A 22,878-nucleotide genomic window follows, 5' to 3' on the forward strand; every position below is an offset into this window, starting at 1 on the left:
CTGACAGGGGGCTGGGAGACCTCAAGGTACTTTGCAGGAGGGCCACCGATGTTGGGCGCTAAGCGGGAGTCGGGCTGAATGGCGCTCTGCCTCAGCTGCGCCTGGTTTCCTCGAGTACCGCCGAGTACAAGTCTTCCTGCCCCGGGGCAGGAAGGGCCACACTCGAGTGCTGCGCATTAATCCCCTGCTCTGACAGCTGCACGCCGCCTTCGGGTCCCTGCTCAGCCGCTCAGGCCCGGGGCGGGTTTGAGTGACGGCTTGTTTGCCTGGAGTGTTTAACCCCTCTTTTCTCATAGGAACAATGCCCAGAGGGGGACTGCACATCCAAAAGGCAGCAGGGAGCAAAGAGCAGGCTTTCCGGAAGGCATAATTGGCGGGGTGAGCGGGGGGAGGGTGAATGTTTACTGAGCCCTTTCACATCTGGCTATGTGCTGGGTAGGCCTTGCTCAGTGAAGGTTGGCGTGTGTTGTAGAAGTGTCCTGTGGGGGCTGGTAGAAAGGGAGAAAGGGCTGAGGTAGAGAGGGCCTTATGGGATCATGCAACACATGGCCCCCAGCCTCGCTTGTCTCTTCCTTCTGCAGTTGTCTTCTTGCCCTGTTCTGCAAGCCTTCAATCGAAAACGGTTAAAAATGTAAAGAGGAGTCCATTGGTAAGCAGTGTGTCCTCAGTCTGCCTCCTCCCTCCTTAACATAAATATAATCTGGAGCCAGGCCCTCGGGAGGGTAGTGGGACCGAAGTGAGGCGATGCCGTTCGCGAAGAGCTCCTCTGCCGCAGCCGCTGTGCACGGCAGGGACTCTCACAAAATGTTGGCAGGTAACTGCTTTCGACCAATCATTAAAAGAATGCGTTGGAGAAGAAAGAGGCGTAGCTGACTATTGGAGTTTATCGTTGCTCTCCTGAGCTACCGCGCCTCTTCCCCATGCACAAGTACTTGGCACAAGCTGATGTCTCTGCTTGTTTTGTCTCAATTCCCCCCCCCCCCCCCCCCCCAAAAAAAATAAACACCTCTAAGATTCCTTCCCTCCACTGCCAACTCTATGGTACACCACCCAAAAAGTCCCTCATCCTCTCCTTCCCTACTCCCTCTACCTGTCCCTGTCGCTCAGCGCCCTCTTTCCGCTGCCTCCCACATGTCCAGTAGCACCCCTCCTTCTCCCACGTCTATCCCATGAGTTGTGCAGAACTAGCAACCAGGCGTATCCTCACCCCGCACTGACCGAGTATCCGCCACCTTCCCCCAGTGTGACCCCCCCCCCCCCCCCCCCATCTCCCCTACGACTTCTCGCTTCCTTTGGCGCCAGGTATATGAAGCGATATAACCTGCATGTCTCTCTTTAAATATGGGGGAGGGGATGAGTTTCTGTGGCTTTTGTGAAATATTTCAGAGCGCGCTAGTTCATATTTCTGAGCTAATACGCTGCAGTATTTTCCGCAGGTGAACTGTCCGTTAAAGTTACCATGCACTTAAAAAATGTCCTTACCTATTAATTCGAGGCTTTGCAATTATTTTCTTTGTTAATGTTCTGCTGTACTTGGTGTACTACCTTCAAGCCATGAACCAGGAAGCGACAGAAGCACAACAGATTGCAGCCTCCTGGCCCATTTTTAAAGTTTATTTAGCGGGTGACAAATGAGGAACAAAATCCGGCTTTACCTTTCCACCTTTACGTACTGTAAGGGATGTACCAACTGGGTCTCTTTGCCATTCTCTATCACTTACTAATTCAAATGTTGGAGGCAGGACCCAAAACAGAAAATAGCCTATGTCAAATATGTTTGAAAAAGGTTAAGGTAAGATCGATGGAAAGAGTTTATTTAATGGTGATTTAACCAGAAGTTAAAACATTTAACAATAAAGATCCACAAATTTAGTTTTTGAGCTCAACTGCATGCTCCTCGCAACCCTTCGATAATAAACAAATACCGACGTTTCTTATTTCCAAAGGATACTATATTTGAGTTGCTGTTAACAAAATTTGCCAAGATATTTGAGATTCATGAAATTTTAACTTAAGGTTTAATCACAAGGCAGATGGTTGTTATATGCAGGTGATGCGGGGATGGGGGGTGGGTGCATCAACAAAATGTCACCAGCCCACTTCCCCTGGTTATCTGTGACTAGGGACTGGTATTGGTGAAATATTTCACTTGTGAACTTGGTAGAGCTTTGTTTTTTCGCCATTTTAGAGTTGCACCTGGACGAGAGTAGTTCTCCAAGCAGAAATTCCTTATTTTTAATTGTTCAGTAATTTTTTTACCCTTGTTTGCCCAACGTCCTGCACCAACTGGGACATGGACCCAGGACTAACTTACCGGGGTGCCACCTCTAAACCCCCAAAGTCTGATAGCAGGGTTTTGAAAGCGGAATCATGTTTTGTGCAATGCTTCATAGGAATGGAAGCACATTATCACACACCCCACACACCTTTGATGTCTGGCCGCATGGTTTTCCAAACAAATTTTTGAGCAAATATTTTTCTGGTCAAGATCTCTGCCTAGTCTTAAGTAAGATTGTGCAACACTTTGAGCATAAGTAGCATATAACAATTGTTTCTTTACAAATGCGCCTTATGTGTTCTGCATTTTTGTGTGGACATATTTCATGCAGGCATTGTGTGTTCTGAGGATGGGTGTCCTGGCAGAAGCTAGTCACAAAATAAACTTTGACACACATCTAACTGGAATTTGTACATTAGCGAGATAGGACCCTATTCTACTGTAATGTAATGTTTTTCCTTTAGGTGTACCAAGACACAGCCTGATTTCACCATTTGAACTTTTGGGTATTAACTTATCTTATTTCAATTCTCTTATTCCTTCATGAGAATTCAACTTTCAAGCTCGCAAGTGAACCTCTCCGCACTCCCTCTTAATCAGACTTCTAAACATACATGCCGTTTTCTTTTTGTCCAGATGCAATCCCTTCAGTCGAAGATGACGACGACGATGATGAGAAATCGTCTTCTGAAGAAAAGGAAGCAGAGAATTCGAAACCAAATCGTAAGTGTTTGTTGTTTGACCACGTTGCGGTTTTGTTGCTGGTGACAGGGTACCATCTCTGTACGATGACTTCCTGCGAAGCATCAGAAGCTCTGGTATTACTAGGCGCTACGCCAAAGTGCAGTGTAAATCTTACATAATACCTGGTGCTGTGGCTTTATACTCATTGATTGGGTAAAGTTCAGCATTTGAGAAACTTTTTGCTTGGGAGTTATGTTTTAAAGGTGAGCACACTAAGTTTATTTTTACAGCCGCAAGCCTTTTAAGAGCCAACTACCCCTCCTCTGTGGCCTTCAGTTTTTACTTTTTAACTTAGTATAATTTTTCCCCGTGGCAAAATTATTCAGCAGACATGTAGAGCCAGTTGAAAATGGCGTAAGATGTTTCAATGAGTGTTGTTCTGTCTGGTGGCTATTGTGTTGAGGGTCATTAAGGATAGGTTTTACGTAAAGTTTGTTGCAGTATATATTTTTTCTGAACACAGCAGTGGTCAAAATTGAACTATGCCCAGTGGAGGGTTTGCTCAGTATTAAGGATGGCTTTTAGGCTGTGGTACCTGCTGACACATCTAAGCAGCATGTCACTATAGAAAAGGTGAATTTTTACCTGGCATCTTTGCAGCCGGTTGTCTCTCCTATGGCGGCATGACGTTGAGGACTTGTTTAGAGAGCCATTCTCCTTCACCAATGAAGGAACATTTCCTAGCTCTTTGACACTTCATATTGAGCTGAGATATTGTCCATCTTTCAATGAGCAGCGGGAGGAGAGATCTCGGGCATGTTTTCTTGAGGCATTGGTTCGAGCTGAACCCAGAGTGTTATTTTTATATATATATATTACAATTTACTTTTTCTGGTACGTCAGATCAAACAAAGAACCCTTGCTGCTGTGAGATGCTGTTGACTGCAGAAGCTCTGCTCTCCCCACCAGACTTCAGCAACACAATGACGAGGTCCCTGACACCTGCTTATAAAGCCACATAAATGGGGGGTGAGCAGTGGTTTTGAGACTTGACCCATTCACTCCTTAGGCTTTATTCCCATTAATATTTCAGTCAAAGGTCATTATTGTGTGGCCCACAGTGAGGGACTTGACAGCAGCACATTCGTGCCCATCCTGCTATGCCATTAGCCTATGAATGGCCATTGATGGGCAGTAATTGGGGGATTTGTGGAGTTGGAATTTGTATTTGAGGAAGCCTTGTTGGCCCCAGCAGGCTAATAATTAGTGGTGCAGATGGGTGAACAAGGTTCTCTGAAGGCCATGCCATGAATCCTGTGTCTGTGCAGTTTTACGAAGAGATCGCTGTATCTCCCCTTTACTTCAACAGCCCACAAAGGAACCCCCTTCCCCGTACATTTCATGCTGCCACTTCACACTCCAGGACTGTGTTGCCTAATGTAAACCGGGGAGTGTGGATTCAAAGCAGGATGTCAGGGATGCCAGTGATTATTAATATGTGGTCATTTATAGTCGATGTATGGTAAACATGCAGGTTTTCGATCCTTGTGGGCACCCCATGTACTTCACTCTCATTTACATAAGCGAGGTACGGGGGGAATAATAAATGTGGGACCATGTAAGTTTGTTATAAAGTGACCAAGCTAACTCCTGTCTCAGCCTACAGCCCCTCCCTTGATGGGGAAAGCCTTCTGTCAAGGGCTGCTCCCTAAGACACAGACCAAAAGCTGTGGATACAAACTGCCCACCAAAGAGTGTTTGCCCACAATGTGCAGAAAAGCAGAGTTCATTCCAGACATGGCGACCCACATCAACCCTCCAGTAAAGTCGGCTTACAAGAGACTCTTTTGCAAATGGCTTTAAATGACATGTGTCCTCATTCTCTGTCAGCCCCGGAAAACCACCCACTACATTCTGTGAGCTTTTGAAACACATCACCACAGACCAGCCACCCTTTAACATTCAATGTCAGATAAGTGTTGAAAGATCTGAAAAGAGGGTCACAGCAGCCGACCACTATAGCATTTAGCTTTCTTTAAAAAAAAAAAAAAAAAAGAAAACCTGCAAGCAAAGTTCTTGATGGGAACACCCCTGTTCACTGCCAGTCATTTAAATCTACAAATAGAGTCTTAGCTGACCAACAAAGCTAGCTCGGTCATGGAAACGAAGGTTGCTCACAACAGCTATAATTTCAGAGAAGCAACAGTCGTGAAGACCTCCTCGGTATGTGCTTCCTTACAAAATGTGTGTACGCATTCCCATCGAGAAACTGCCACTACCAATACCCTGCATAGAAACTCCTTTTTTCAGCACACCTCCCCTCTACAAAGTAGATGATCTGCATTATTCTGTGGTCTAGTGCCGCGAGACAACACTGCATGCAGTTGACTATGTCCTCACACTCAACTGTGGCGCATCTGTGCGTTCTTCTGTGCACTTAACTCTTGAAAGATTTTCTAATAAACATCTGTACTTTGCTTTCTAAAGAGCTGTGAAAAAATGCAAGAGCACTGTGTTGAACACTGCTGCACTTGACATATTTCATGGAACACTTGGGCCTCGGCTTGCCTCTCGCCATATGTTCATAAGGCCGCTGCTTCCATCCGTGCCACCCAGCTGCTGTTCTTGGAAGCACCAGACTGCACTTTGGGGGAACTTGAGGAATTTGTGATTTCAAGATGAAGCAAGGCACCTGTTTGTGTCTCTGGTTCCCTCTATCCTTTGGGTGAAACTGGCCATCTTTTTATTTTATTTTTCTTCCACATGTTGGCTGACCCTTTGTGATCGACTGTCCTCTTGTATCTAAATGGCGGATATAGCCTCGTTTCTGACACTTGCATCTGGCTTGAAATCTGATCAATTGCTCCAGCTGTTGTTTTCGAAAACACACGTCATGTGGGATGCAAAGCAGGAGTCCACACTACATGGTCTGCAATTCTGAGCCGGAATGGGGGACTCATGTAAGCTTTCTACTGCTATATTGCAAATAGCACCAGAAGATTGAGGTCACGTTGTGGGGCCTTGTGGCCTACATCAACGCCTTCATCATATTGCTGATCTGCTTTTTAACATACAAGAATTAATTACATGATTAAAACTGATCACTTACAGGGAGGGTCGCTGATGATACATATGTTGGTTGTATTATTTTAATTTCATTGTCTTATGATGCTTCATGATTTTTGTATGATATGGAAGCTTGTTGGTTGTGTTGTCAACTAAAGTGTAGTGATTTTGTGTCAATTGTGAAGCCCAGAGAGTGCGCCCCACAACTGTCACATCCTCGTGTATCAGCACTCTACAAATGAAGTGTCATGCAAGGAAAAGTGTACAGATAGTTTGCAACCATTTTATACTAACCTGTGTTAAGAGAGACCACATCTTTGGTGATGATCTGAACACAAGTGGCTTTGACATGGCAAGTGCAAGAGGGCCACGGACGGTGTTTAACCTCTGGAGGCATGTTATACCACCATTATATGCTGCCCACCCTGCAGCAAGGGATGAGTGAGGTGGTGTGTCCATGGCATGCACTGGTTACAGGCAGCTAGATAGGTCCACACAGAGGCGACATAGGAGCTGCGCTTGGCATGCCCTTGTTAAAGCCAGCCAGATAAATGCAGATTAGATCCAAACAGCAGTAAGAAGAGCTACTTGTCTATAAAGATATTTAATTAAACATAGCTTTTAATTTCCAGGCAGACTGTGCCTGCATATTGTGTTGAATCAACCCCGTTGTGTGCGATTCAGTGTGAGACTGAGATCTAGATTTAAATGTGTCAGCACTGTATGTATCTCCAATTTTGAAACCGAGGTTTTTTCAAGAATGATTGTTAGTGACACTTTCCTGCTTTTTGAGGTTGTCACCTTCAGTAGCAGACTTGGATTCTAGGTTATTTGGTTTTGTGGTTCCCTGGTGCTGTCCTACGTCGTCTACCTTTAGCTGGTGTAAGGTTAGTTTTGGGTTGCTTTTGTAGGTATAGAGCTTTTGTTGACCATTTAAGGGGACTGTACCCTTATATCTTGTGCGTCTTGAGTCGCAGGCAGAAATAGTAAGCCAAATAGATCTCGTCTGCTCACTGTCCTCCTTTGGGCAGCCCTACTGCTTTCGGGGATAGGTCTCCCTTGAGTAAAAGTATTGTGGTTGCCCCTTAAATTACTTGCGGCCTTGTTTCGGCAGCAGGGAGTCTCCTAGTCTATCTTTTATTGATAACTGCCTGCCACGTCAGAGCATGTTTACTCGAGTACCAACACTAAAGGATTATGGTTGGTCGCCTATTTTGATTGGCCACTTTGGTTGTTGGACATCTGAGGCTATTATACTGAGAGGAAATGTTGCTGAGGATTCGTGGAGATAGCGGAGAAGAGCAGATAGTGGCGTACAGCTGAGGTTGCTGAGATTTCCAATTCTCAGAAGGGGATATGGTTCATTAGGCCCTCATAGGCAGGACTGGTGTAAGGCTTTCCATATGTTGCATGAAGTCTTCCAGTGGGTGGAGTAATAATCTCTTAGACTTTGAAGGGAAGGAATTAAACCTATGAGGGTTCAGTCTCCTATTTACTGCTGATAGCTCAGTGTAGTGCAGATAATTCACCGGGTACGCAGACACACTCAGCCCGTTCTCCTTGTCTTGCTGTGCACTGTGCTCAAAAGAAAGGACGATACTCGGCTGTATACAGTTACCTTTGTGCTTTCTCATGATCTGCTGTAACAAAGGCTGCTTTTACCTTCTTGTCCCTCTGGTCCCCCCTTTAACCTATTCTGTTGCATAAATGTGAGGTACTACATAGAAATTTGAAAGTGTATCCCAGGCCCCGGGGGGATGAAGTATCTCCCTTACACCTCACAGCGACAGCAGGTGTCACTATGTGGCTAGCAGTGCAGGTCAGGTAGCTCTTAAATGTGACTTTAAGGGGGGGAGGGGGTGGTTGGTGTCATTGATAGCTACTGCAAGGAACAAACAAATGCAGTGAGGATTGTGGATATCCGCTTACAGGTAAGTGACGCCCTCCAGCAAACTATGCCTTTGCAGCACCTAAGCGGAAAACGAGGAGCAAGGCTTGATTTTCAAGGCCCAGTAGGGTGTGGGGCGGGGTATGTTGAGATTCAGGGGCAGGGCGGCCAGTAGTGAGCTAGTGAGTCGGTAGTGCCTCTGAAATTCTGCCAGGACATGTGCAACTAAGTCACCTATCTGGCACGCCTGACGTGGATGGCTTCGGAGTCAACCTTTCAAGCATGCTAACAACCTGCATAGCACCTCTCCTTTTTATCTGACAGCCAGAGCACCTTTTCAGATGGCCATTGCACCCTCGTCCTTAAATGGGCGTTTTGACAATGGCAACTCACCATTTTCCAAGCATTTTTTTTTTTTTGTAATATGACCATCCTAATCCATTTCCTGTTCTTGCAAAATGTGGATGAAGTCGAAGAATGTCTGTGACTACTTCTACCACCACTTGAATAATTTCTAACCCCATAGTGCGATTGGTTGTAACCCTCTCAGAACATGTACTGCCTGTTTGTGGTAATGTGTCTACACACAGCTGCCATGCTCTTCGGGTGGCCTTAAAGTGATGGACTCGAGCAGGCGGTTACTGCAGATACTTGAGGGTTCCACATGTCGTTCCATTGTAGATAGTTCTCCTTGAGTTCAGGTTTGCTGTGAGTGCAAGTGTGTTGTGCCAACACTGTAAATCTCTGAGTTTGCAACTTGTAAATTTGTAAATCACTAAGTGTGCACTCCCCCGCCTTATAGTGTTGCACTAGGGATATTGCTTCGTGTTTGTCACTGTAGACTTTCTAATTACTTCGCTCACATCCCCTGGAATCCCCAATGCACCAGAACATAGGCTTCCCGTTAATTTGCTTTTGTCCCTCTGGTTTGTAAGTAATTACTAGTGCTCCGTGACGCTACTGCATGCTATGGAACAATGCTGTGCATCAAAGAGTGGAGATGTAGGAGTCGGGGATTTTATAAAAGCGTCTTATTAAGACCTCCACATCCTGTAAATGAGTTGTTGCCTGACTAGCCACAATTTGAAATGTATTTGTTTGCAGAACATAAAAAAGCGAGTTAAAATATGTGACTAGGTGTTAAATGAGAATGATCTGCTATACTTAGTTTTTGGGGTTGAGTGATGAACTTTAAGTGCGACTTTAGCTAAAGGTTTTTGATTTTACTAACATTCCTACGTATTATACCTATCTGTAGGAGCATTCAGTTAGTCCACCACTTGCATTGGTCTGATACGGTCGTTCACGTTTAAATTCTGCCCACTACAGCACAGTGAGTCAGCCCACTTAGCCATTGACTATTGTATGAGAGGCCACATTCTGCCTTCACACAAAAAGCTTCTAAACACCAAAAAAAAAAAATTAAATTTTCAGCTACTACTATGGCAATGCGTGTTTTTGAGACCAAAATAAATGTTTGAATTTAAGCAGTTTCTTCAACAATAAAGTTTTGCAAAATCTATGACAAAACAAAGAACAAACTGACAAAGTCAAAAGGCTGGCATCTAGCACCAGACCACTGGCTTTGCCAATATTTCTTTATTTGAGGGTGCATCATAAGCAGTGGGTCTGGCAACTGAGGTGTAATGATGAGGCTAGAAATATGGGGTGAGGTCACGAAATGGCTGTATTAACTGCATACCTACCCACTCCTCATCTTGACGCTATTCCAAGCAAGCTGAAACTTGCTGGTCACTTTGTGTAAGGTTCAAGAGATAGTTTGTCACAGCATTTTCTGTCCCGTGATTGCTTGAACATTTTTTGAAGGCCTAAATAAATAAACAAGCTGGAGTAGTCAAACTTGAAACGTCGATGGTGCCCACTGTAGCGGGTTATATATTTTAAAAGCTCAGGATCAGAGTTTGTCACACGAATGAGACTGGAAGGTATGGCAGTTCTCCTATAGAAGACACTATCTTGTTTCAGTGTCTGGCGTACTGGTGTTTTTTTTTTTTTTTTTTTTTTTTTTTTCATATTCCACTAAGCTCCTTCAATCCAAGTGATATTTATTGAGTGGGCCAAAGCGGGGAAAACTAGCTAAAAATATGAATCACTAGAATTTTTGAGTGACTTAGTATTTGTGGGTCACTTAATGATTTGAGGAGTTTCTTTACCTTTAAAATTCAGGTTGCACGTGAGTACGGCGTGGAGGCATTTATACATATTTTCATGATCTGCAGCGGAAGCCAGGACAGCATGCATTTTTAGTTCTCCTGCTGCCACTTAAAGTATAGTAAAAAGAAAACTGTCTGATGTGCAACATACCTTGCTTGCCTGCATCTAACAGTTCTGCAAAATTGGAAGCAGATTCCAGATCTGCAGGTTTGATTCCAATATTTAAGACACTTTGTATGTAAGTTACGGATTAATTGATTACATAAACAAAAGTGGTGATCCTGAAAGTTTAAAAAAAAAAAAAAAAAACTCTTCTTTATGAGCCTCCTTCAGCACTTGAAGATCTTTAAAATGCTTAAGTGAGTGGAGTTTAGGTAACCTCTTCAAATCCCCAGCGTCTTAAGTGTTGAAATTCGTGACTCTAAAATCGACTTGGAAATACTCATGCTTCTCTTTGAGTATCACTGAGACCTTCACAAATATTTTTGGTTTGTCTTTAAGATGTTTGCCGAGGCCACTCGTGCAGATTCTGTTTTTATCCCTATTAATGTTTTTAATTAAGAGATTTTTTTTCAGCACATCTGACTTTGACTTTTGTTTCTTTCCGTAGCTGTGGCTCCATTTTGGGCTCATCCTGAAAAAATGGAAAAGAAGCTTCATGCTGTTCCAGCTGCAAAAACGGTGAAGTTCAGATGCCCGGCTGGCGGTACCCCTTCCCCAACACTCCGGTGGCTGAAGAATGGCAAGGAGTTCAAGCCCGATCACCGGATCGGTGGATATAAGGTACACCAGTCGTCTAGCATCAGTCCGATACTTTAGTATGTGGCTGGGTGGGCTAGCTGTTAATCCAATAGGGGAGCATGAGGTGAGAGTGAAGCTAGTAGAGTTAAACAAAAAAAGGTTCTGTGAATGGTTTTCTTAATTAGTCAGTGCTTAATTTGTAAGACAAGTGCTATGACCAAGGTATTTCACTGACATCCACTGCAGTTGGCACCACCTAAAGCTCCTTCTGCTACCATCAAATGCCAGTCCAGGTGTTACTAACAAACACACTCAAAACATGTGTGACATCTTGGACTATTCAAGGACATCTCAATCGAGAGATATGTGCTCATTGCCATGCTAGATGGCAAATGCTGTTTGGCACTGTGGTGGTCCGCTGTCCAGTATATCGAGCCTTAGTTGATGCACAGTAGACGTTTCTGTCAAATGTGTTCCATTGGCTACTAATGAATGGCACATCATGGTGGGAAGTGGTTTTGTGAGCACAACCAACTATTTGGCCCGTCTGTGTACTGGCATTATAAATGTGTTGTGTATATGTTCCAGGGGCGGCTTCTGTTATAGTGGAGGAGCCGAACCCCATTGTAAAAAATGCCCCCAGACACTGTCCAGAGTTGGGGAAAAATGGTTATAAAGTTAATTTATTACAATTTAATTTTTCGTCCCCTGTCCCGAACCCAGTGTAGGGGTGGGCAGCGCTAGCTGAGTGTCAGTAGCAGGGAGGAGCGGTGGGCTGCTTGAGCACTTCTTTAAAATGCGCACCTCTCTTTGGTCAAGTGCCTTGCGACGACCAGCCAGACATGCACATTTTAAAACTCTTAACCCAGATGTGTTAGAAAGCTGGGTTGAGAGGAAGCACAGGCCTCCAGTGCCCTCGGGAATGCCAAGAAAGGCTGCTCCCTCCAATCCTGGTGCTTATCTCAACATGAAAGCAGTGCCAGGATTGGTTGCGGGAGTAGAAGCCTGGAGAGAAGACGGATACCGGAGCGAGGAGGACATCACCACCTTGCAAGCAAGGTAAGTTTACGTTTATTTTATTTATCCCCTCCTTGCACCCACCCCCACTCACTTGCCCGCCCCACCACTCTCAGTAGTTGTTCGGCCGCCCCTGATGTGTTCTATAGGAAGCATGTGTATTGTTTCTGTGCTCAGTCACAAAGTGTCACGTGGTAGGTCGAGTTGTGCACACTTGCACTTTCTTTTCCTGGATGTATGAAAAGAGTAGGTTCTACTGTTTTCCATCTAAAGCTTATGTTGTGTCTTGGTGGTCAACGCTCTTTTGAGCACAGAAAGAAAACTGATAAAAAAACTTAAAGTCCATGAAAAAATTTATAAGTGGTGCGAGGGAACTGGCCTTAGTGGAACAAATAATAAAAAATAAAAAAACACGTATATCTATGTATTTAACATAAAATGTAGCCCATAGTGGCTCAACCTCAGACAGAAAGAAATGGTTGAGGCAGATGTGGAAGATGAATGCAGTTCTCTCTCTTGGGGGCAGTGAGGACGTCAGCCAGAATGATGATGAAAAGACTGGATGCCAAGTCCAAACTGTGCGCAACTTTTTAAGAACTTATAATGAAAAACATGAGCGCTGCTGGATCTCCTGAATACTACACAAGGCGAAAGGAATTCTTATCACAAACTCCAATAGCTGAGTGGGGAGGCAGCTGGCTCACGCGAGTCGCGCAAGGTGCCACTGTATAACTGTGTTGGTGTCCACTTCTACTCACTGGCACAGTTACCCGCTGTTGCTGAGGGATGCTGGCTTCTCCCACCCGTCCTTCGGCATAAGCCTGCGGCACAGGGGAGGGGCAGTTTGGGGCCTTTAACAAGTCTATTACTGCGGGCAAATCCTTTCACCTTGGTAAATATCTTCCTTAAAGGCATCGCCACTGAAATTATGCGAGTCTGCGTCTGCCGCTCTTTTTAAATGGGAATGGACTTTCCGCGTTTGCCACATAATCAATCATCTGCTGCCTAATGTGTGGATTTTAACACAAAATGGTATAGCTCAAACACATCAAAAGTTACTAAAAGCGTTGCAACATGTCAATTTCTGGATTTGTTTATTAAACATGTATTCAGGTGAAATAGTTACCCATTTAGTATTCCCATGTGTAAATAATGAAGTAATACTTTTAAAAAATGTGCCATAGTATGCCACATAATTTGGTTTTTCTTGCCGCAAAATTTTGCCTACCCTGTCACATAATTTGGTGCCACCCTGCCGCATAATGCCAGTGGCCCTCCTTAAACGGCACATCCACTCGCCTGCTGAGAGAGAGAGAGAGAGGGAGAGAGAGAGAGAGAGAGAGAGAGAGAGAGAGAGAGAGACTCTTTCTTTCTTTCTCTCTCTCTCCCTCTCTCCCTACGCCTTGCTGCTCTGTACACTTCAGCATAGGCCAGCAGCTCCCAGAAGCTGCGTTGGCGACTGTTTAGTAACAGACCAAGTGGTGTATAAGATCACATTTGCCTACCTGTACCCGAGCCTGCCAACGTTCCCGTGGTAGGTTGCCATGGACTAGAAAAAAGGTCCAGCCAGTTGACTTCCTTGAATTGCCAAATTGATTAGAGTTATTGTGAGAGCCCCAACCGGAGGCCTGGACCCTAAACCTCCCAAGTGTTTAGGTACTGAGTTTAGTTGGAGGTGAGCTCCCACTTCCAAAAATTCGAAATGCTGAGCACAATGCTTCAATGGTGATTTATTCACTCTCGACGGTTTCACGCCCTCTTGAACTCTCTCTTCAAAGTTCTTTTCAACTTTCCCTTACGGTACTTGTTGGCTATCGGTCTCGCGTCCGTATTTAGCCTTAGATGGAGTTTACCACCCGCTTTGGGCTGCATTCCCAAGCAACCCGACTCCGAGAAGACCCGATCCCGGCGCACCGGGGGCCGCTACCGAGAGTTCAAGAGGGCGTGAAACCGTCGAGAGTGAATAAATCACCATTGAAGCATTGTGCTCAGCATTTCGAATTTTTGGAAGTGGGAGCTCACCTCCAACTAAACTCAGGTTGCCATGGACTGCAGGGGGCTGTTAGTATTACCATTCACATATCACCATTTCGAACAAAACCTCTCTGTGTCCCTCCTGGTGATGCAGAAGTGATTTGCTGCAGGTGTAAATGACACTCCAAGTGCTGGAATATTACAAGCAGCATTGTCCCGCCGAGAACCTGATACTGTAATAAGGAGATGGCTTTCTAGCAGTAAAACAATAGGGGGGAAGCAGTTCAGCCCTCGGGTTAAAGGTTTCCATGGGAAAGCTTTGTCACAGGCTGGCTCGAGCTTCTTGTGTCCAAAAAATGGATTGATTGTACTGCAAAATCATGAACCCGTGGACGTTCATCAGTCGTGCTGTCGTCCCCTGTAGTCTACCTATTGGAAGACATTTAGATTGCCGTAGCCGTGACATATGGCTGCCATAGGGTTGTTGCTTATACTGTCTAGACTGGGTTTTAGTGTCGGGTCTAGTGCACCCACCGCTCAATGTCAGAACTCATCTGTCGAATAATAAAATCGTTGAATTCGGGAGGGGAATAAGGAGAGAACCCTCAATGTCTACCGCCTATCTGAAGGTGCGGACATGATTCAATGACTTCTTTCCTGCCTTCCTCCACCCGGTAGCATGAACTCTGCCACAGTGGGGAAGGAGCGTCACTTAGATGTGCTTGGCGCATGTCTACAACTCTGCTGCGAAAGTAAGACACTGGGCCTGATCGGCCTCAATGTGTTTGAGCATCACCAGACCCTTCATTAGCAGACAGTGTGCTTTCCCTCACTTTCCCACCAGTAAATGAGCCTGTGTCCATTCCAAGCAGTCAGTGGTAGCTGCATCTCCCACTCTTGAATAAAAGTAGTCCATCTAGCTGGATTTCCCTGTTATCTTGCAACCACCCGCTTTGCCTGTAAAACAATATCTAGAGTAGTTCAATTTATTTCCTGAAGGTCCATCAATGGTCTTCTTCCAATAGCATCTTTACATTAAGGCTTAACGCCCTGTTGAGTGGTTCCACTGAACGGAACCTATATCGAGGTCCGCTGTTAGTTGTTGCCCAAATTGTTGCCACTCGTTTCTGCTCTGACGGGCCATGGTGATCTCGAGGAGCAGGGGGTGGCAGTCACCTTCCAGGTGTGAAGGGTATACGACCTGAAGGACCATAGCCATTTATGGTTACATACAGGTGAACAGAGTGATCCTGGCATTGATCTGTGCCTATACGCTGATGAATGTTTTTTGTTTTTGCCCAGAAGTGACTTTCAAGACTTGTGGTCGTGCAAATTGAAGATGATCTTAAACATTGTAGCTCAGTCGAGCATGCAAAATGTGCTCCCTGTGGTTTCCAACACAGATTAAAAAAACATTTTTAGTCTAAAAGTGTACTTGAAATGGGATAAAAAAAATCCAAAATGAAATTTGTAAGAACTGGTAGTATATCAGAGAACAAATAGGACATATGACTTACATGATTCCCTTAGCCTTCCTAAGAACCTGCACATATTGAGAGGCCACTTAGTTGCCAACAGGCTTAATCATATTGTGGCAGGGTAATTTTTTCTAGTCAATCACCTGATGGCCATTTTTCTTGAATCAAGCTTTTTAAACCTGTAAACATTTTGAATCCGATCTGGCCTCCTTGTGGGTGGAGGAACATCAAATGTGGAAAGAATGGCAAATTGTACCCGCTTTGGAAATATTTAGCATTAAATTGTGCTCATTCTTTGCATACTGGTTTTATTTTTGTGTGAACATTAATCACTCATCTTTTTATATAAAAAAAAAACTTTCATTCACTTTTGGTAGATAGAAGGATGTTGCATCAGAGGACATGATTCTTTAGTTTTGAGCGCACGAACACCACGGTTGTTCACCAGCATGATTTGGAGAGGACCCCTCTGCCCCAATACTTGTGTGTGTTTACTGGCGAGACTGCCAATTAATAGAAGGAAAGTGTTATGCAAATCAGTTATTTTTTTTAATTGTTTTTTTTCTGTGCGGTGTTATCAGTATAAAAATTCTGTGAAGACTTATTTCATGTATGATGTTCCAGCTCCGGATCTTAAAATGGAACTCCTAATCTGAAAAGGCGCATAGAATGGTTTTCCACCACCCTGCTACGCTGAGCTATTCTCTTGACAAATGAAAAAAGCAAGGAGCTGATTTGGCCCTTGGTGGATTTCCCTCGGTCTGTTAGGGTGGTGGGAGTATATTATATCGGCCACCATGATGGAACGAAGACCACCATATTTTTGAGTTTGTCGATGGCCTGACAGTGATCTCTGTATGCTCCTAGGGACCACCACCAAGGAGCCTCCTGTGAAGGCACTGACAGTTTCGTGTGTGGTAGTCACCCTTAGGCAGCTATGCACCAAACCTTCTTGTTTTTTAAAAACGCACTCCCAATGCACGAGTTTGTCTTTAAAAAACGAATGGCCTCCACACCCTGAGAGTTTTCTTAGAGGGTATGAGGTAGTCATTATTTATTATGTTTATTTTTTTGTGTGTGCGTGAACACCAAGTTTTGTCTCGCGATGGCTGACAGTGTGCTTTAAACATAGGAAGCAGTCTGTGGGGGCACCACCATCAGAAAACTGACGGTCCTCCCAACTCAAAATAGAGCAAGCAGACTGCGAGTTTGACGCACAGGGTTCTCTGTCGTGTTTATGATGGGAGTACCCTATCGGCCAAACTCAGCCTTTCCCCAAGTCACTGTCCCATTCATGAAAGCTACGACCATCAACGGTTTATCTCCTGCAAGTGGCTCTGGCCGTATCACTGCGAAACCTGGGTGGCTCTGCAATGATCTCTGTCCTAGTCTCTCGCTTGGTTCTGACACACTGTGTCAATTACTAACTTAACAAAAAAGTTCTGCAGTTTTATTAGCTCGGGACACCGAATGGGGGGGGGGGGAAAACTTTTGCTACATCGGTCCCCATAATTTTTTTGTAGGTCTGATCCGTTGTGGTGGTATCTAGGGGAGACCAGAGCAGTCTGTTTGTTTGGAAATCAGTGAGTGTCTTAATGTTCTTTGCTTCTGCGTGCTGATTGCCATAACATTGCCATAAATAAAGCATTCTGATGGCATGCATGCTTCCTGCAAACTGACCTCCTTGTCTGAAAATGAACCTTCTATGCTGGATAAGGTGTTGGTCATTCCAGTCTCTTAATGCTCCTTTACCTTGAGGCCTTTGCAGTGTATGATGGGATGGACAACTCAGGGTAAAATTTCCACCGGTATTTGGCAGCAATTACACCATGGCGTACCATCAAATATTGCTGATTTCTCCCATACAATGTGGTGCTTTTTGTCTGTGTTTACATGATGTGTCTATTCATACATCAAAGATGGTGGCTGATCTGACTCAACCCTGCCACGTGATCTGCTGCAGGTGTGCACCGGAATCTACACTTCATCAAAACTCTGCAGTGTAGACCCTTCAGACTAAAACATTGCCCCAGAAAAGGACAGAGTAGTGGAGACAGCAGTAGCCCGCAGAGAGACTGAATTCCTGTGCTCGTTTCTAACACTCTTGGCACTCCGCAGGGCCTGCAATCAGGGCCTGCAATCAGGGCCGTAGCGTGGTCAGTGAAGTCGGGTGGGTGGGGGTTAACTTCAGATTTCCCATCCGTCAGGCTGGAATATCTTCTTTACATACATTATCTGAGAAGCAGGACATGAGAGCAAAGGCTGAAGGGACTGTGGAAAGACAAAGCAGTGTGGACTATTAGCGGTACTTAAAACAACATTTATAAAATAACAAACAGTTATTAAGAACTTTAAAAAACACATAGAGAGAGTGTGTGTGTTTTTTTATTTTTTTTAGTCTGTGTGTGAGGGTAAAAACCGTTAGGGAAATCCAATAGTGACCGCACCACACCCGACTGAAAGCACCCGTTCCCATCTTTTTACTACCAAATACATTTATTTGGGGGGCTGCAATCCTCCCCGAAGTTACGCCCCTGCCTCAGTCTTTACTCTTCTCAGTACTGTGCACTATTTTACACTGGTTTTTTTTTTTCTCCCTTCACAAGCACGTTCTCGGTGAGGTTCTCCATTTATGGATTAATGGATCCCTGCTCACACAGGTTGTGTCGCATCTCTTTTGGCAAGGCGCCTTTCTGTCCCGCTTCCGAAGCTGTACTTACTAAATCAGTGGGAATGTTCATGACTACCCAAAGGGACCGACAGGGCCTCAGGAAACCCCCATTAGTGGGTTTTGGCAGGTCCTATCAGTTGGTTTGGGGCTGGTCGTGCCCCCAATGGATTGGTTTCCAGTATACATTTGTCATTACCCGTGTGGTGTTACACACGTACTTCGAAGAGGACTCTGGCAGGAGTTTTTTCCGAGTGAATGAAATGTCGTCTCCCAGGAGACTCCTTCCTTTACGCAGGTCTCAGCTGGAAGAGCGTAATGCGCTCTGTCACGCTCGCCTTTTATTTATTCATTAAAATTGAGTCATCTGGGTTAGTGTACAAATTAAAAAGAACGGTCAGCCCAAATTCCATCAATCATGACCACTGTGTTCAGCACCAAAAGGCACAGAATATCCAGCACTTTCTCGTTTCTGTTCTTGTCTCTTCCTATGAAGATTAATTATCTTAAATATGCACAAATTGATTTTTTTTTTATGTGTGATCATCACTGTTCTGTACCTTCTGCCTGCTATAAAAGTGCCTTACTTTTTGAAGTCTGAGTTTTGACAGCTCAGTTGTCAAACAGACTTAATCCTCACAATATACATAGTGAGCTTTGCTTAGGCCTCTTTTAATCATTGGTTTTCTTCAACAAGCCTCTTTCAGCCATTGGCTTAAAACTGTGTCTACCATTTCTTGGCTCAGCCCATTGCAGTATGCATCTCTCACCTAAACCTATCACCAAATTGGGTCTATCCTTCCATCTTAACTTTAATGCTTGCATTGACCTGTATGAGGCCCTGCTTTACGGCTACAGCCCTCTGTTGGCTCCTGCTGGCTTTTCTGTGGTATATGCTTTAGCTTGTAAACCCAAACCGGTTGCCTTTGGCAGTGCTTGTTCTGGACTAGTTTTGTCTCAGAAAGCTTTGTTATCTCAGTTCTGGGCATGCTGAGGTTTAGACTTGAAATCACATGGAAGTCGTGTTACAGGATGCCTGTCTTTGCCTCTAAACTCATTTCCAAGAAAGGCACTGTAAAATCTCTACCCAACCTCTAGATATCAGGAGTGTGCACAACATTCCAATCTCTACCACCTGAAGCACAATATTGTTATAGATAAATAACTATTTCTGTTCTGTGATTGTAGCCACCTATAAGCGCTCTGAGTCTGTCCTAGGTAGGGTGTTGTGGCATGCAGCGCTTTACAAAAACCACTATTGAAAAATGCACTCTTATGTTCCATTCCATGCTTGTGACCTCCTTGTCATTTTCTTCATCCTGTCCCTGTAATGTCTAATAGAAGATTGTCCCCGTTCAACATCCTTGTCTCCAGGTTTATTCGATTCTGGACCCGTGGCCTCTTACAAAGGTGTCATTCCTGTATTTAAAATCACTTTGGAGTTCCACCTGGCTTAAATAAAGAGTTTGCCCTTCTATGTGGACCTACGAATGTGCCAACCTTAGGTATAGCTGGCAAGGGTAGTTCCAGAAAGCCTAGCATCCTGTGTCTTGGGTGGGATCCGACCAGCCCCATTTATAAATGGATGGGCCTTGGTTGGGTGCATTCGCTGATCAGTGAGAGGTCTGAGCTCTGTGCAGGGCTACCATGGAAAGGCAAGCAGAGTAGTGTTATGGGGTAGAGGTCATAAGGGATTGCGGGTGCTCCTCCACCTGTATTCAGGTTGACCCCATTACTGTAGACTTTATCTTACTTTCTTCTGGGTTTCTGGATAATTGATGCCATTGGGACTAATTTGCATATTGAGCTTTCACTCAAAATGGCGCTGCCTTCCCTGGGCACTCGATATGGAGCCTTGGTGCTTCGGTTCACTGCGAGTGTCTATATATTTTCAACAAGAGGGTATTATGTGTCGTTGTTTATTAGAACGTCGAGGCTTAACTCGCAACGTGCAACATGCCCATCCTTCGGCACCAGTTCAAATCCGGTTTCCAGCTGGCAGAATATAGACTGCATGTGTGTGTGTTTTTTTGCTGCTTCTTCTTTTCAATACTTGATTTGAACATTTGTTTTGGAATTTCATTCGCGCTCGATTGACTGCACCTCTGAGTGCTGTTGCTTGTATATTGATATCTGAAAGTAGAATGTTAGTCTTGGGAGATCTCAACCTCTTGTTACTTCACGTGTCTGCTGTGTGGTTAAATATTTCCGTCCACAAATACCCAGAAACAAACTTGAGCTGCAAATACCACTTAGAACAACACGAATTCGTGCCTCTGTGAACTTTGTCATTAAATAAACACACAGGCACACTTTTCTTATGACTGCCTTCCCTGTGCTGTTCCTGTGCTCTTGTTGTCCACATCTAGTCTTTTGTGGTGCTAAGCTCAGACTCTGCCCTGCTGCAGGCACCCCTTGTTCGCTGCCTGCAATCACTTCCGGTCCATCTGTGCAGTTACCCAGTGACGTGCACTGCATGAGGGCAGATGCTTGCTGCTGGGCCAGACGTGGCCATGGCGCCCCGCAGAGACAGCTGGGAGTCATTACCATTGCACAGGCATAAAAAGAGCAGAGGTGACCTCTGGCCAATAATGTGAGAACGGGGTCAAATCTAAAGAACATATCCCTGATACCCCTCACATCAGAATCAAAGCGCCAGCTGTGGGTGCATCGAGACAACCCCTGTTGATGCTCATTGTGATGTCAATTTAAGTGATTTTTGTCAGCCGAGAAAGATGTTCCGCATTTGCAGTCGTGTTTGGGCCTTTGTCTGTCTTGTCAGTGGGATGTGGTTGACCCGCTTCGAGCGCACTTAAGCACGACTATTGCATCTCTCTTCTGTATGTATCTGCAGTAAAATACTGCTATGTAGATTGCAGAGGCCGGTATGGTGGGCACACTGTACTCTTGTACTGAAAATTAGTTGATTAATTTCTCCCTTTTTGTTTCATTTATTTACTCCCCTTGATGCAGAGATTGCTTGAAAGCCGCTTTAGTCAACTTCTTAAGATGTCTAAGATGCATCAACAACCTGTCGGTGTGGGTTAAATATGAGCACACTGTTCCTTAAAAACAGGAGAGAAAATGTCAACTAAATGTGTTTTTCCCCCTATTTGTAGGTTCGCTACCAGACGTGGAGCATTATTATGGACTCCGTAGTGCCGTCCGACAAGGGAAACTACACTTGCCTTGTGGAGAACAATTATGGAAGCATAAACCACACGTACCAGCTGGATGTTGTTGGTAAGATGGTGGGGGCACAGGGGAATGGTTCTCTCCTTTACATTCCTATTCTGCTCCTTTCTGAAACTTTATCTCGCGTGTCAGGTCATGGTCTAGCCATGGCCGGTAGACTGTCCTGTAGGCCCGTGCAATGTCAATGACCAAATCTTGGATCGGTCACAGTGTACCTTTGTGCCAGCACCACATGCGCAGAGAGTCGCACTGCTCATGGTTGTAGATGACTTGTGGAGGCAGAAACACACATGAACATACACTGTTCAGAGGGTTGCAGCTGATGCAGCTCAGCATGTCCTGGTCACAATTACCATTGTGTTGGTGAGTAGAATTAGACTCGCTGCCTAGCCCTTCTATGATCCCACGTCCTTTGGTTAAGGAAGCCCGTTTCCACAAGCTTGTCTCCATTTCTTTTACATCAGAGCAGTTAAAATCTCTCTGTCAAATTCCCTTCGATCACTAAAATCACATTTTTCTTGGAGGTCTCAAGTTGCCCTCGTGCTGGCTTGCCAGCAGTTGGCACAGAGCAATAAAATAAGAAAGCTCCTGCAGTTATGGAGCTCTTTCCCTGACGTCAAACGTATTGGTGTCAGCAGAAACCATGGTGCTGTGACGGTTCAACCTCCCGGTGGTGTATGTTCTGCAAAAGTCAATTTTAACTTAAAGGAGGACGCAGAAAGAAGAAAATGTCCCTCCAGCCCCCTACAAAAATATACATCAACTGTGAATACAAAACTTTTTTCACTGAAAAGATATGGGCGGTATTACTTTAAAATGAAACTCTAGCCTAGTGTAAAAAAAAAAAAAATAGCTAATGGGCACATTTTAGAAACGCATTAGATGAGGTGAACTCTTTAAACTGACACGGTTGTTTGTTCGACCTCCTTTTCTTTCGCTTTTTAAAAGATGGCTTGATAGCGTTGTTAGTTATGGCTGGAATTTTCCTCTCTCAGAAGGTCCAATCTTGGCAAAGTGGTAATACTGGGCGAGTTCCATGATTTTAAATGCACGAAAGAAGCCTAAAATGTAATCGCCTTAATTAACGAGCTCGGAAGCCAAACAACGGACTGCCACATGTGGTCGCTCCCTAAATGCCAGTAAATGAAGCATTAAGAATGTGATTTTTTTTTTTTTGTCTGATTGCAAAGGGCAAATGAAGGCAGCAGTGGGGGAAGTGGAACAAAAGGATCTGCCCTTGCTCATCACCACGATAGGCTTTGTTCACAACTGAGACCTCCTGGAGCTTGTCTGACCTTTGAACTGTAGCTGAATGGGCGCCATGTTTGCACACCTCCTCCCTCGTCTGAAGATGTGTTTCACCTGCCCAGTCTTTTTGTCAAACTATTTATTTGCAAGACAAGCATGCCTCCATGACCCAGGCAGCCTGTCAGTCTGAGAGGAAGCGATGCCTCGTCGATGATTACTGATTTAAGGTAAACAAGATAAGAGCTGGCAAGGGAGTGCCCGCTAGCCGCTGAGCACACAAGCATAATACTATCACGGAAAATCTGTGTACAGTCCACTCTAGTGGCCTTGCATGACTAGCAGTGTTAATCTGTCTGGACCCCAGTGAAGGGTGTGGCTAGGCCTTCATGTGGCCCCATGCACCATCTTGGCTGACACTATCGGCTTAGACCTCTTTCCACCCAACCGTGTGGCGCTGAGCTGACCT

General features: G+C 44.8%; 1 protein-coding gene across 4 annotated transcripts in view; it reads left to right on the top strand.

The window, feature by feature from the left end:
* FGFR1 (fibroblast growth factor receptor 1) overlaps positions 1-22,878 on the top strand; it is a 185,599-nt gene that overhangs the window by 58,664 nt on the left and 104,057 nt on the right. For all 4 annotated transcript variants that reach the window (XM_069214012.1, XM_069214013.1, XM_069214014.1 and 1 more), the window contains 3 exons: positions 2,915-3,001; positions 10,702-10,874; positions 21,089-21,212. In XM_069214012.1, the coding sequence (XP_069070113.1) occupies positions 2,915-3,001; positions 10,702-10,874; positions 21,089-21,212 (384 nt within the window). The remainder of the gene's footprint in view (positions 1-2,914; positions 3,002-10,701; positions 10,875-21,088; positions 21,213-22,878) is intronic.

The sequence above is a fragment of the Pleurodeles waltl genome, chromosome 11 (genome assembly GCF_031143425.1).
Source record: "Pleurodeles waltl isolate 20211129_DDA chromosome 11, aPleWal1.hap1.20221129, whole genome shotgun sequence".
Taxonomy (NCBI): domain Eukaryota; kingdom Metazoa; phylum Chordata; class Amphibia; order Caudata; family Salamandridae; genus Pleurodeles; species Pleurodeles waltl.